The 16,168-nt window shown below is 38.2% G+C and overlaps 1 protein-coding gene across 5 annotated transcripts in view; it reads right to left on the reverse strand.

The window, feature by feature from the left end:
- The window catches only part of INPP4B (inositol polyphosphate-4-phosphatase type II B), a 531,720-nt gene that overhangs the window by 167,252 nt on the left and 348,300 nt on the right, over positions 1–16,168 (reverse strand). For all 5 annotated transcript variants that reach the window (XM_087816497.1, XM_087816494.1, XM_016206930.2 and 2 more), the window contains one exon: positions 11,242–11,321. In XM_087816497.1, the coding sequence (XP_087672623.1) occupies positions 11,242–11,321 (80 nt within the window). The remainder of the gene's footprint in view (positions 1–11,241; positions 11,322–16,168) is intronic.

Below are 16,168 nucleotides of genomic sequence, written 5' to 3' on the forward strand. Positions count from 1 at the left end.
GGTTGACTTTAGACATGAAGCAGAGTTCATCTACAATAACAGACGGAAGGCAAAGTAGATACTGGTAGGTTGGTAAATAAGGCGTGGGAAATTGTCAAATTCCTCTTCTAAATGAAACAGAAACCAGAGAAATCTGCTAAGAATGAGGAAGAGGGGAGATATTTGGGAGGTTCTGGGAGCAAGGAGGTGTAAAGTAATGGTGAAGAATGTCTGGAGGGCAAATGGACCAGGGAAATCTAGTAAAACTATAGACTAGTAGTGAGAGCACCCATGAAATTAAGGGTCATGATCCCTAATGGAACCTAGAATCATGGAAGTCGGGTTATCCTAGCCCACTCATCTGCAAACATGCAAGTATGGAGGAAGTGAACAAAATATTGTATTTAACCACAGTTTTTGTCATTGTAGCTTTTATTTTTATTTCATCCATCCATCTTTTGCTTAGAAAGTATAATAACAGAAGAGGGGCACAAGCATTGAGGATGTGTGCAAGGGAATTGTTTTGTGATTTCGCAGTGATGGACCATGTAACTTCAACCGGATAAGAAAAATTCTGGATATGAGGAAGAATTTGAAGAGTGAAGATATGACTTTAGGATCAATGAGTTGGTACAGTCAAGGAGCAACTAGGAGGATACTAGAAAGATATGAGATGGAAATCAGAAAATAAGATACTTAAAATTATCCTATTTTTATTATTAGGGTAGAGAGAATCCTGAAAGCCCAATTAACTGAACAGATCACCTACATGGCTATGGAATCACAAGATGTATAAGAGGAGCAGTGCTGAAAAGGGATACAGTGAACTGCAAGTTAAAATCCTCATGAAATGAAGAGAGGTGACATCTCTAGGGTGACATCATCCCAGTAATGTGAGAAATCCAATGGTGTGTCTGAGGTCATGAGCCTCAATCCAGGAGAGTTTTCAGAGGATGCTCATCCTACACCAGGTGTGAAGGGCGCCACTTAGCAGGGCTGTCAGGGAGAGAGAGCCAGCTCCCAGTCAAATAAAGCAAAATGATTGAGGAGAGGGGCTGGGGCTGAGGAGAGACCTCAGGTATCAGAATAGAGTGGGGAGCAGAGGGCACTAGGGCCAGAGTAGCAAGTGGACAAATGGGGAAAACGATGGACAGCCACGTGGATGAAGAATTTCTGCATGGGGACCCAAGATAAGTAATCATTATTGCCACAATAAGACAGTTTAGCTAGGTAAAATATGCATAGGCAGGCAGGGCAGCACTCATTTTAAAATACTATAAAATCTGAAATTTCCCAATCTTTGATTTTAACTTGTTTTGCTACATCATCTGAACACTATTACTAAATTCCCTGGTAATTATTTTAGAGGTCAAAATGTGACTGCTTCACAGTTAAAGCAGTCTAGAGAGAACAATAAAGGTTCCTACAGAAATTTTGTTAAAAGGAAGGAAAGTAATTAAAGCAAAGTTCCGGACACACTGCTGCATGGAAACGGAATACCGCTTTTACTCATGCCAAACAGAATCTGACGATCAGCGGGGATAAGTCAAATGTCCTGCATGAGTTTTTCACTAAAATGCATGAGAAAGCAATACTTTTTATCCAAAGATCCCCTTTTCAGAGCATTATTTTAAAATTTTTCGTTGTAAGAGAGCAAATCTATTAGTAATTAAAGGTATTTATCACATCTCTGAAAAAAATCCATGTAAGCAAAATAAGGGGTTTGGGCACTCAGCAGGCCAAGGTTTACAAAGGAAGTAGAAAGAGTGAAAATTAAGATTCAGGATCAATATTTTCAATGGGAGAGAGATTGCGCTATAACCTCTTGTAAATTTTTGAGAACTAAGCTGAAGTTGGTGTCCCAAATAAAAGTTTCAAACTTTTAGCTTGAAACAACCCTGGATGCAGCTATTTTCACTTTCACTCTAAGGTAAACTCCTGAGAACTCAGCATTAAAATTGAATAAAACTGGAGAATGCTTGAGCAGAAAGTAACGTTAAGTATCATCCAATTCATTTTGTGGAAACTGAGGCCCTGAGAGGTTACATGAAAGGTTCAAGGCTGCCTCACAAGTCACCAGCAGTGCTGGAGTTTGTCCAAGAACAGTAGCAATCAGAAGGCCACATTTGATTTTTTATAAACTTTGTTTCTGAAAACCATAATATGAAATGTTGGTAAGTTATTTATCTATTTACTTTTAGTTTTATCCACTGATTATTAACATGCATGACTCAAACAGAAGGGGAAACTATTGCTCAGAGTGAGTAATCATGAGCTTTTGCAAAATACTACTTGTTCCATTCTCGGCCTCTCCTCTAGCCTTAGAGTTGCCCAGGATTCTATTCTATTCTTCACATTAGTTCCAGAAGAAAACTCTCCTGATACCTGAAAATTCATTAGCCTTCCTTTCTGACTCCATCTCTCTGTACCCTGTAGGGAAGACATTGGGTGGAAAGTCTGAAACACTTTCATTGAGCAATGAACCTGTAGGGTATAAAAAAGGAAAAAGCACCATCCAGGAAATATAAATATTCCTATTATTTATTCACCTTAGCTCTGAAACACAAAGAAAATTGGGCTGCTTCATTTTATGTCCATAACTAGCATTTTTTAAGTCAAAGAATGTATAAAAAACAATCTCAGAAAAAATAATTTCATAAAAAATATTATATAACCAATTACATGCATTTTTATCATCTGCCCCTTGCTGGAGCCTTCATATATCCTTTATTATCTCAATATATTTTTTGAATGAAGTTGGCAGGAGAGATAATGTCATTCAAAGAGTACTTCCTTCAAGGACTAGTGGGGTTTGAGGAAAGCAGAGAAGGCTTGAAAGAAAGAAAGGGGAGTAAATTTTATTTTCTATTAAAATATAAATGAATCCTTTCCTGAAAATCTGGTTTATGAACCCATAATTTAAGTTCATCTCAGTGGTATTATTATCATTAGTGGGCAGATGGGAAATTTCAAGCAAAGTAATTAACTCTTGGTGACAGTAATGGAACTCCAGCTTCCTCCAATATCACAATCACAGGCTTATCCTTAAAGTGCTTTAAAGGCTCTGCCCCTTGGTCATAGAAGCAGTTCATTTCTCCTAGTCCTGGAAAAAAGTCACAATAGCTGGGAAATTTAGTGCTAGTTGGCAGTTTGCAGAGCAAAAAAGCAAACCCAAGAATCCTTAGAAATGGTCTCTCCTATTTACTGTGTAAATCCCTGGAAAATCCTCAATTTGATTCAAGATAAGAGAAAAATAATCCCCACAATACACCATTTCTAAGTTGAGGACTGAAACTTCTAATTCTGCTTTGAATTAGAGGGACTGCATCAATGCTGAGGAAGACAAAAATAAAATACAATTTAAGCTATCTGCTATGTCTTCCATGGATGGAGGAAGATTAAACCAAGTTTATTATGGCACCTTAAGTTTGTTTTTAGCAATATTAAACTTTAATGGAATGTGTTTGTTTTCTTTCCAATTTACATATGTGAACATCAGAAAGAAGTAACCTTCAGCATGCATCTACGAGCAAATTTGGTCATTTCACTTGCTGTTGTAATAAATAATGTAATATAGGCCCAGTAGCACTTAGGTCAGCTCCAATTAAACCTGCCTTCAATCATTTCAGTTAATTTTAAAAGCTTTCTATGCCAGATGGTAAAACTGCCCCATAATATAACAAAGTCGTCAGTGCCACACAAAGTTATAAAGAAGAATCCTTTGTTACCTAATATTTTCTATTGAATTCTAATAAGCTGAAGTACATTAATCAGAGGACCCAATGGATCACCCATAATAAGGCCCAGCCCAGTGCTAGAAGCAAGCTCCCTACCCCCATTGTAACACAGCCTTGAGAAAAATAATTTGCTTATATTGGTGCAAAATGTAATAAAGTAAAGCAAAATAAATTTGCCTACTCTTTCTTCTCTCTTATCACTTTATCTTTGATCCCATCCACCTCTTCTGCCTTCTTAAAATCATTTATCATACTATTTTTTGTGTATTTTCTGTTTCCCTATCTTCCATTCACAAAATAACATACTTCCTTTTCCTGACTCAATTCTTTACGTCACTAAAGTCTTATTGCAAACCATCTCTTGCAGCCACACTTTTGCCACGAGACAGCCATGCTGTGCCACACAACCAGGGGCATCTGTTGGGTTAGGGTTGAAAATCCTGGGATGGAGCACCCCGATAGAGGAAATGCACTGTCCAGAGGCAGGTCACTTTCTATATTTTCTCAGGCCGTGTGGGCAAGAATCTGAATTGCAACACTGACACAGAGACAAACATTGCCGTGCTCTCCGGCTGCCCCAAGTAGAAAATGAACTCAGAAGGAAACACAGGGACTCTGACTCCATGTCCAGAAAGTGCAGGGTGCACATAAGTCACTATAAATGAGGGAGGAAGTGGCCATGAGTGTCGAGAGCAATGTGTGTGGCTATAGATGAGACTGGAAAGCAGCCTTGCTGTCTTGTGTATCCCTACCGAGGTTTTTGCATATGATCATGTTTCTGCTCACTTGGGGCAGGGAGTGGGATGGAAGGAGGAGAGCAGGAAGGAATGTAAAATGTAGAATAGGAAGAGTATGACCAGATAAGGATTTTAGAAAGGATGAGTTGAAAATGATGGTTCTTAGTTTAACCAAGAAGGAAAAAGCACCAAAAGGCAGAGCTTTCAGGGGCAGAGCTAAGCTCAGTTTGGGATAGTTATATTATTAGGTGATCTGTGAAAATGTGTGTCCACTTAGGGAAGCTTAAAAAATCTGTCAATGAACATAAAAGATAGAGCATGTATTTTGTCCCTCCTTTCCCATACAAAGTTCACAAATTGTTGTCTCTATAGGATATGGCACAAGTAGAATGTAAAATGCCACACAGTTGGCAATGCCTGTGGACTTGTGAGGAGGAATGGGAGAAACAGGGGTGAATCACTGCATGTGGATAGGGGTACGGTGTGTGGGAGTGGAAGGGGCAGGTGAAAGAGCGAGTATTCATTTGGGTGAAGACCATGTCCTGCCTACAGACGTGTGTATTAAAGAATGTGCTTATAGTGGGAAAGGGCAGATACATACATACAGTCACTCATGCATGTCTCTGGAAAATAGTTGTTCTTGTTTTAAAGCAACATTTTCTAAACTACATAGCTGTGTTTCCTGGGACACAGTGTCTGCTAAGCTGGGAATAGGTGTTCCACGAAGAAAGCTTCTTGTTTTCAAATTAGTTTGGGACAAGCTGCAGGTAACACCTGCCCTCTGAGAGTCCCAATGGGCCTCAAGAATTCATGAAGGCTCTGAGTTCTGCAGCAAGGAAACCCACCTCACTGTTTAAAACTATAGTATTTTCAAACTTATTGGACCATAAAACTTCTTCATTCAATAAACATGTACATATAATTCAAAGGATACCAGTGTTTCAAAAAAAAACCCTGTTTGGAAACACTGCTATAAATGTGTCCAGAGCACCAGAAACAGGGTGATAATGATAAAAGTGACTTTGGTAAATATGGGCAAACCCAATATAAAATTTTCAGGTCAAACATAATTCCTTGCAGGCCTAATCATTTCTGAAAATTATCGTCAAAGCTAAATTAGCTCTCAAACTTCCTAGGCAGGTAAGTCTTTGTGTGTAGCTATTAACTGGATGTGATTTGCATTTTAAAAGAGAAAATTTCAAGCTTTTTTATACAAATATAGTTGCTATAGAAGTACTCTAGGTATGTAGTCCCTCCAGTGACTGAAAACTCTCCTTTGCAATCTGACAAATACCATGTCTTTTGAATAAAGGAAACTAAGAAAGTGCAAACTAAGAAAGTGCTATTTGGTTTCTGATTAGGAACATAAAGAAAAATTCAGACAACAGTATTTAATTGCAGAGCCATTTAAATGATAAATGAAAGACAGTCTAGTTGAACGAAATAAAAATAATAGCACTGATGATAATAATAATTTTAACAATAGGAAATGAGCATGATGAACACCTTGCTTTGTTTGCATCAGATACCATTTCAGATACACAATGTCAGTCTATCTTATCCTCACCTGAAAACACACACACAAACATACACACTGCCTGAAGCTAGAGAACTAGTCAATAAAAGAAAGAAAAATAAAAAATTATAGCTAGCATTTATTGAGCACTTACTATGTGTTGGGCACAATTATAAACATTAATCATTCATGTGAGCCTACCAGCAACCCTGTGAGGTGAGCACCTCTGTGGTCTGCGTTTCACAGACAGGAAAACAATCTCAGAGCAATCAGCCATCCTGCTGTGCAACAGAAAAGCCCAGATTTGGTTTCTGGGATGTTTCAAAATAATGTGCTCTTCCTACTTTTCTGCTGTCACAATCTGAAAATATCTGTGTACATTGCATTCTCTGATTTTTATGACAAATTAATATAATTTTAACATTTACAACAAAGTGGCTCATGTTAGAGACTTTTGATCATTTTAGGTAATTGTGTCCCTAAAAGACATCATCACAGTTAATTTAATAAAAGAATAAAATCAGTTTCAGAAGCCAATGCCCCTACTTCTGCGCTCCCTTCATTCTCCCAGTCCTGAGAGATGTTACTTGAATTGAATTCTGTGGGCTGTTTTTGATGTACTCAGCAATAAAATGCACCAGTAAACTCTAAAAGCAGTTGACACTCTGTTGCATTTATGAATTTCTGTCCTGATTTCAGTGCTATGTTTCTAAAGTATTAAGTCAAACAAATTTTATTTTTTCCCAACTCTATTGGGATGCTGCCTGTTTCAGCCAACTGCTCTCTCCATATGCCTCTTGCTGGTATCTGCATCCAAGAAGTCAAGTCTCATGTCACAGTGATTAAAGACAGAATTCAGGTTTCAGGTAAGTATCCATTCCTTAGATAATAGAAATGGTATGTCCAGATAAAGGTTAAATTGACTCCTCAGCCAATGACCAGTTTAGAGAATTGTAGATGTCATATCATAAAAAAGAACCTCAACAAACTAAGCAAGCAAACAATACAAGAAGAAAAACAATCTCTATAGAGCCCCTTTCACTAGTGCAAGGAAGTTCCTAGATCATGACTATATTTATTAATTGCCCAGAATAACCCCAGGAGAAAGGTCATTACTACTTCTAATAACAGACATTAAAGAGTAGATATGCCTGGGTGGTGACATAGTTGTTGACAAAGCTGGGACTTGAAACAAAGTCTGTGTGAAAATCTGGTGTTCTATTAATTACATTCATTCCTGAGAATAAAAAGGGAGAAAAGATTTATTGCTGGACAAAATTTCTGCTTTCAAATGTGATCACAGAGACGGGCCTGAGACTTGTTTTACTTAACGCCATGAAGGAGAGCTAGGACGGTGACAAGGCAATAAAACTTAGGATAAAATAGGAATACCTTTCTAACACTGATCTGTTTGAAAGTAGACAAATGCATGGCCTCCTGAGTTTGAATCCCTGCCACTAAATGTGTCCAGGAAGAAGTTGGAGTGCCAAGGTCTCTTTTGGGCTCTAAAATTATGTAGTTCTAAGATTCTAAGCAAAATATCTATTCTCTAGGAAATCCTTGATATCAAGAAGCCTTCTCTCCCAATCCCTGTGGTTCTATCTGGTCCCATCTGTGTGACCTTAGGAATCCAGCTGGGGTTCCTCAGCTTGCTTATGGCAGGCAAGGTTATTAGAAGGTCAAATATGATAAACTTGAAATGCTTACCCCTTGTAAAGCTCAAATAGTGTTAGTTACCTCTTCTCGCATGTCTATGAGGTCAGGGTCAGGGTCAGAATCAGAGGAGCCATCCTGGGGAGCTTCCTGTCACAGACACTTGAATCGCACCAAAAGCACAGGGAAGGAAGCGTTCCAGGATGCTAGCGAGGGTCCCCCCTGGACCGGTGTCTGGATCAACCATGAGTGTGCATTTGCTACTGACTTGTCCATGTTCCTGCTTGTTCACGCCCAAAGAAAAATAATGCAGTGTTCTTATGCATACTTTCCAGCTTTCTGATGTGCATTCTTAGTAAATTCTACACAAAAGCATCAATTAAATTAGCTCTTTACATGTTGTCCACATCCATTGGAGCATTCAATAAAGTCTAATACTATTCTGTTGTATAATTAATCATGAATATGCTATTTTCTCTCAAAGAGGGTTTGTTGGCCACCAGTCAATGTCTACTGCCCTTATTAAATATAGAAAATGTTTTGACATACATAACAATTAGTGCTGTGAAACCATCAGACTTTCTGCTGCACTCCTACGTTCTAGTACCTAAAAAAGGTAACTGGAAGGCTTTCAAAGGAGCGTGAAATGTATTCAAAATATAACAATTAAGACGCGTGCATGTGATTTTTAAAAACCATCTCTGAAGTTCAAGTAGCTATCGATAAGAAAAGGTGCTGTTACAGAAGTATTCAATCATGCATAGAATTTTAAGGAATATATCTGGTGTTTAAGAAAACTTGCATAACCTTCATTTGCGCAGGAAAAGAGTAGGAGGGGAAGATGAAAACTGTAAGTGTAATTCTGTTTGAATAGAAAGAGAATTTATCATTTAAAACTGTATTGTCAGTCTATGGCCAGGGTGGGTCTCAGGTTACTGTGGGGGTTCAAACATGCTCATGGGGTCCTAAAAACAAACTTATTCTGATTCACTGCCCTGAGGCTTCTAGGGCACAGCTGGGCTCCCAAGGAGTGAGATGACAGCGACAATTTCATGTCTTTATCATGCGGAGTGTACTTGTGGAGAAAACTGTTTGTCATGAGCTAAGGACCCTTTCCTCATCACTCCTTCCAGCTCTGGGGTGAAGAACGCATCTTTGGGGGATTCAGTTAAAAATACGTGAGGGTTTTCTGTTCTTTTATTTTTACAAACAACAAAACTGAAGTGTGTGTGTGTGGGGGGGGGGGGTGTTTATGAAGGTTAACTTAACAAAACATCAAAAAATAAAAATTTAAAAGACATCATAATTTGGACCTTATCTTCTCTAAGCACAAATATTTGACAATAGAAAGTAAGTATCTATGGTTTGTGAGAAAGCAAAATAGTCTTAAAATCATATATATGAACAAATACATACACAACAACACAATCTATGATATATATGTATATGCATAAATAGGTACACCTATAAATGTTACATAAAATAGGGAAAATTTTAAAACAAACAGAAAATGTTTATTTCTTTAATAGCATTTCCCACACATCTGTATGTTATAAAACAACAATCTGAGAATTCTATTGCTTAAAAATATCTGGACTATAAAAAGGAAGAAAAGTCAGATATAATCAGTGCAAAAGATATTTAAAGCAAAACAAAACAAACAACCAAAAACCTGCTTCATGTCCCTGACCTAATGTTCCTAAGCTCCGTACCTCAGAGACTATCAAGTCAATAGAGAGAAGATGAATTACATCAGAAGTAAAAAACATGAAGCACCAGAAATCAAAGGCTATGGTAAGTCTAATGTGTCTGGTTCATAGGGTGAGAAATCGACAAACTTAGCAAAGCACAAAAGGGAGAAAATAATAACCTAGCCATTTCAAAATTGATTTTCAAATATTACTTTTTTCTAGAAAATGCAACTCATTGTTGGTTAATTTGTTTTTCTTAGGCACAAACTCAAATGAATAGAAATTTTGGATATTAAATCAAAAGTGGAAATTTGTCTTGATAGCCTCTAAATCTGAAATTATTATATTCCTATTTTCTTCCAAGACTGTATTTTAAACTTGCCCCTTCTGTTCCTATCCTCCCCCAAAGGCATTGTATGTGTTTACTAATTTTCATTTTACCCAGAATTTCTGGTGCCCTGATTTCAAAGGCAGTGTCTAAATGTTGTGTAGCATGCTGCTATTAGTAACAGTTATGATAAAATCACAACTGCAGCCTCTGAGTCAGCGAAAGGAGGAATACAGTGCTCTGCATCTTATCTAGGAAACATGTGGCCTGCTGGTAGTTCTGAGTTAGCTCAGTGTTTGAATCCACTGGCACTAGGGTCAGATCTGACCACCATGCTAAACTGGAAACAGATTTTCAAGAGTACCAGTGGCATTGAAAGCTAGACTTTTCAGCTGGCCCTTACACACTTCAGATTGAAAATAAATGCAACAAAATGTTTTTGGGAATAACATCTTCAAACTATCACTGTTTTAAAATGTCTTCCCAAATAAAATATAACAAAAACAAAAATAACAGGTGTTTATGAGACAGCCTAAAGGAAGCCAGAGAGAAGATCGTGGTTTCATTGGAACTCACGGACACATATTTTTCTGCATAAATATGAATTACTTTAAATTATTTTGTGCTATCTATTAAGTCAAAATGCAAAACTGTACGAATCAGGAAAAATCAGAAAAGGAGACAGCCAGCAGTACAAATTCTAGCATAAGGAACAGCATTTTTACTAAAATAAATTATTGGTTACAAGTGGGTCCTTGGGGGCTGACTCAGACAGAAAACTTAAGGTATTTTCTCTTTCCTGATAGTTATCTCTATATTTCATCAAAAAAAAAAAAAAAAAAAAGAGCATCTTACATTTACAAGTAAGGTTTTATGCCATTTTTATATTAATTTATACTATACAAATATTGCAAGGCAGTATTCTCCATGTACATATAATTATAAAAGTTATTATACAGTTAAAAACCAACATATTATTGTTTCATATGATAAGTTAAAAGGAATATTTATTTTTTAACACTCTTCTTAGCATTATAACACTATGGAACTTCCTGAAGATTATCTCATCTCCTATATCAAGTGAAATTGTCCCCATAGTCAAAATCAGCTCTTATCTATTCTCTGTTTCAACAGGAGTCTACTTTAACTTATGTTGTATATTTAAGAGTATAGCAACAAAATAAGCTTTAAAAAAGCAAATAATTTACCCTCCAGCACCAAAAAATCTGCAATGTTGCCTCTAGCCAATATATTTCAATCCTAGAAATGTTCTTGATTTAAAAAGTAACACTTTGATAAGTAACAAAAATTATTTCATAACACTGCTCATCATTTCCATTGCTTTCCTACTTTCAAAAAATGTCATCACTTTAATGACAGTGCAATATTTTTTTTTCCTACAAGAGATGATAAACTTGGACCATCTGAAACATGGGCCTGAACAATTGCTGTTGCAGTATAACTTGTTGCAACGGAGAATGTGAGCCATTTGAGCGCTGACACTTAAACATACGCAAGAATTGTGACTGTCGAACCCAGCCGGCCTTCAGTACATATCACAGGCTAGTGACTTTAACGACACCACTGCTGACAGACCCACCTCAGGCTCAGGGCTAGCAGTTGCTCCTTTGACCTCAGTAGTTCCCCCACTTTAAAACTGGCATAGCCCAGGAAGCTCCGCTGAAAATGAGAGAAAGAACAGTTTCATGAACTTCTGAGGTTCTTAACATTTTTGCCGTCACACCAATCACACAAAATTAGTCTCTAGAAGAATAAAATGTTACATCTCTTAGCCTGACAAACATTTCACGGACAGAAATACAATCATCACTAATACATGCACCTCATGGGGTAAGCTCCAGGGGTGCAAATGCATCCTTTTCATTAAAAACAAAGACAAATAGCCTGGAAAATAACACAGTGTGTAATACAGAAGCCAGAACTGTTCCATGAGCTAATTTTCTCCCCACGTGAAAGCTGGGGTAGTGGAAACATGATAAACTTTCAGTATTTACCAATGCACCGTGGTTCTTACTAGAATCCTTCAAGTCCCTGGCAGCAGCAACGCTGTATTCCAGATATGAGCAAATCTGTTAGTTGGAGCTATTTTTATGTGAGACTCTGGACAAGTTATAAATAGAAATGCTCTATTTTCCCCCCATCAGAGCAATGTTTAAAAGCATTTGTTTCCTTTGTTATTTCTACACTAGCATGGGACAATTTTATTCTGACACACAAAAAAGAGTGGTACTTGTTCAGTTACATTTTCTAAAATTGCTTTTTTAACCTATCATACTGGGCATTGACTATCTATGAATATCTACTTTCTCCACTCTTTGGCTCATAATGTAAAGAATAAAACTCTAAATTGGTTGTTCTTTTCCAAAATAAAAATCTTTCATCTCTTTTTAACATTCCTGGCTTCTTCTGATTTAAAAATCACAGTATTGTGGTATTCCATAAATAGGATTTCTCACTCTCCCCTCAAGGTCAAGAAGTAAAGATGAAAATATCAAACCCATGTTATTACCTGTGCCATCGCTCCCTAATACTTGTAATATGCTACAAGAGCCAACACGACATCTTCCAGAACATTCTGTCTTTATAAGTCTATTATCAGGCTGTCCTAGAATGAGAAACTGGAGGCCAATTGGGTCTTTTCAGAGGGAAGTGTGCAATTATTCCATGCATAAAAGCTGTGTCTACACTGAGGGGTTGTTGAGAACAGGAAAGAAAAGCTTCTGGTCAGAATATTTCTCCCTCTTTTCAAAGTTCTAATGTAAACGAACTGTTCCAAAAGGCTTAAAAGCAAACACTTGAAAGAAACTCAGTTTAAAAGTTAGAGATGCTTATATGTTAGTGATGGTAAACCCAATTAATGAACTGGAAACTCAAAGAGCTGGCTTAGACACTGAGTCACCAAAGCCAGAAGCATATGATGCTAAATTATCAGGTGGAAAGTGTTAGGTGAAAACAGAGGATTTATGGGAACCAACTCTGATGCTAGGTCAGTGGGTGATGAAATGAGAGTGAATTGAAGCAGAGAAGGGCGTCCAAGAGCCGTGTGAACAAGCACGCGGAGGTGCAGGGCAGAGGGAGCCCAGGGGAGGCCCAGCCGAACAGAAGCCTCATGTGACTTCATCAGAGGCACCAGCTAGAACACCCCTATATCCAAGGGCACAGAGCCGGCCGGGCGCGGCTCAGCGGTTAAGTGTCGACCTAGGATCCAGGCGATCAGGGTTCGATTCCCGGTCAGGGCACATGCCCGGGTTGCGGGCTCGATCCCCAACCGGGGGCGTACAGGAGGCAGCCGATCAATGACTCTCATCATTGATGTTTCTATCTCTCTCTCTCCCTCTCCTTCCCTCTCTCTGAAATCAATAAGGGTATATTAAAAAAAAAAAAAAAAAAAGAGCATAGAGACTCTGCTGTTCTCTATTCCCTGTGCTGTTGGGTTTTTCTCTATTAGCACTTATCACCACACACACACACACACACACACACGCTGCTTATTTTTTACCCCCCAAAATCATTGAGTTTTAAGGCTCCACAAGGAGCTTTATTTTGTTTTCTGGTAACACCCCACTGCCTAGCACACAGTAGGTACGTGATAAATATTTACTGACAATGAATGAATGAATGAATGGCATAGGCATAGCTTCAAGTAAGTTATTCTATTAGATACAGGAGAAATGTTCTGTCTGCAGATATTTATAAACTGCCATAATTCACTGAAATGTGGGATTTCAAAACAATTTTAGTGTGTAGATTGCATACTGCTGTAATAAATTTCTTTTAACATTCTGTATTTTAAAGAGATCTTACTTTTTCTTTTATAAACAGAATTTTTTATAAAATTCCCAACCTCTCTCATTATCTTTACTCTAAAACTTTTAACTGATCATGAATTTCGTAATGCCTCAACATTTGCCTTTTTTGAGATTTTGAATGTATAATGGTTTTGGAATTAATAAAAATCTACACATGTCATGAATGTTATTGTGGTCTGTTCAGCAAGAAAAAGAGCAAATGCTGCAGCCTGGAATGCAGCAAGGAAAGACAGGTGGGGTGGCTATTTTCAGACATGGGAAACTGTCCCGCCATGAGGCGCAGCTGCAAGGAGAGATGTGACCGTAAGCCACTGACTGTCTCTCCTGTCCACCAGATCGGGAGCTCTTGTGGGAGCAGGACTTGGGCTTGACCATCTTTGAGTCAAGCCCAGTGCCTGGAACACAGGGGCTGCGCCGGGAGTGCTTGCAATGTGCCAAGAATGCCCAGGAGTCAGTTTTTTCCATCACAACTGTCAGCCACATGCTTAATCTCAATGGAGATCTCACAGAAATAACACATGTTAAAAATCAATCTGGGAATTAGCATCGTAGCCTTACATTATGAAAATGGCTCAAACTAGAGGAGGTGTTATTTAGGTGTAAACATTATCATATTTATTTTTAAAATAACTGTACATTGGGACTACTTATTGCATAAAATGCATGAAACTCCAATTTCATGACAGTGTATAATTGTTTCACATTGCAACACCAACAATGGCATTGCCTATGCTTTAATTTTCTAAAAGGTTTTAATGTATTTGTTTTACTTAAAAATAAATAAAACTGGGATCATCTTCACCACACATGCCCCAAAATTGGAAACACATCATCATTTGCATGAGTATTGACTGGATTCCTGGTAAAAGGATGAATTCAAAGGAAAACAGGCTTTATTTTTGAAACTTGAATTCTCAGGAGGGGAAATAGCAGAGAAGAATGTAAAATAAGTGACTTTGTTTAACCCGATATAAAATAATAACTTAATATAAAGCTATTTCATCTTTGCTATCACTGTCATCATAATTATAAAATTGTTCAAAATTTTTTTATTTCAAATATAACCAAGGAATAATGTTTTCCGTCTCCTCTTCGGTGTTGTTTCTAACATTCTCACCTTGAAGATTTTAAACTGGGAGCTCCAATATCAGGGGGAAAATAAAAAAGACAAACAAAAAATGTAACGCCTCACTAGAGCTGGAGCTCAGAGGTCTCAAGAGTAATTCTAAATCAATTATTCTGTTTTAAATGGAAATCCAGGCAGTTAAGTCACTCCCCCAATCCCCAGGCTGGCTCTCCACTGATGGCACTGCCAGGTCTCATTTCTCTGTCTCCTCTCTTACAAACCTGTGGTCTTGGACACTTTACTCCACCATTGTAGGCCTTAGTTTCTGTACGAAAAAGGTGCATATGATCACTGTATACCTTTCTCATAGTTATTGTTATTAGAGTCAAAGTTACCCAGGAAAAGCACTTAGTGCATTGCTGAGAAAGAGGAAGTATTCCATAATATTAGCTTGCACAGAGATTAAGATAATGCACTCAGACCCTGGCTGGGATGCTCAGTTGGTTGGAGCATCAACCTGCGCACCAAAAGGTTGCAGGTTTGACCCCCTTTCAGGGCTCATAAGAGAGGCAACTGATTGATGTTTCTCTCTCATATGGATGTTTCTCTCTTTGTCTGTCTCTATATCTCTCTCCCTCCTTAAAGATAATACGCTCAAAAGGCAGATGGCTTAAAAGTGTTATAAGTCTACCTTAAATACTTTTTGGAAAAGTTAGAGTATTTAAATAGTATATATATATATGTACTTTCTCATATAGTCTATGAGAAATTCCTGCAATAAAATACATATATATGTGTATATATATATATATATGTGTGTGTGTGTGTTTAAAAATAAAAATAGATTCAGAAAAATATAAATTAAAAAATAATTTCTATATAAAAAGTGCTTCCTTATAGCTCAAATTTTTATCAGATTATGTGGAATGTTCATCAGGGCCCAAGAAATGCCCACCTGGAATCAAGGAATGTCAAGGCTTGTTAAGACATTGCCAGTCTGCAGATGAAGAAACTGGGGCCTAAAGGAGTTAACTGCTTCGACCTGATCATAGACTTAGTTAATATGCAGAGGCCAAGTTCCAGTCCAGGTTTCTTGCTTTTTGGTCCAGCATTCTTTCATCCCCATCACACTGTGCCTCATTTCCAAGACAGGTGGCAATCTCCTTTCTTTCTGTCAGGCGTTCTGCCTGCGCCACCCACAGCTCCGACCTTTCTAGCCTGCTCATGACAGCGCAACACTCACAATGATCATTCGGTCCAGGCATCCCAAGCAGATGATCATTAAATGGCTTCATGCACGATTTCAATCACTCACCTGGCTGGAGAGTGTGATATCAAGCAGGGTGGAAAAAGGAAGTCACCTGTCTCAGTCGCTGGCTACTCTCCATGGGGGCTATCCAAATAAACAGTTTATCTCACCAGCCCTTGCAGGGACTCTGAGCGAGTCACAGATATCCTGAATGCTCAGCGGGGTTGTATACCTCCCCAGAGCAGGTCCTCGACGGTCCCCTGCTTGAGCACTGCTGCATAAGGAGCCAGAGGATGTATAGCCCCATGCACATGGCCATGAGCTGGGCAAATCCCCATCAGATATGGTCATCTCACTAAACCTTTACCCAAAGTACAGGGTA

The sequence above is a fragment of the Miniopterus natalensis genome, chromosome 4, assembly GCF_054644295.1.
Source record: "Miniopterus natalensis isolate mMinNat1 chromosome 4, mMinNat1.hap1, whole genome shotgun sequence".
Lineage (NCBI taxonomy): Eukaryota > Metazoa > Chordata > Mammalia > Chiroptera > Miniopteridae > Miniopterus > Miniopterus natalensis.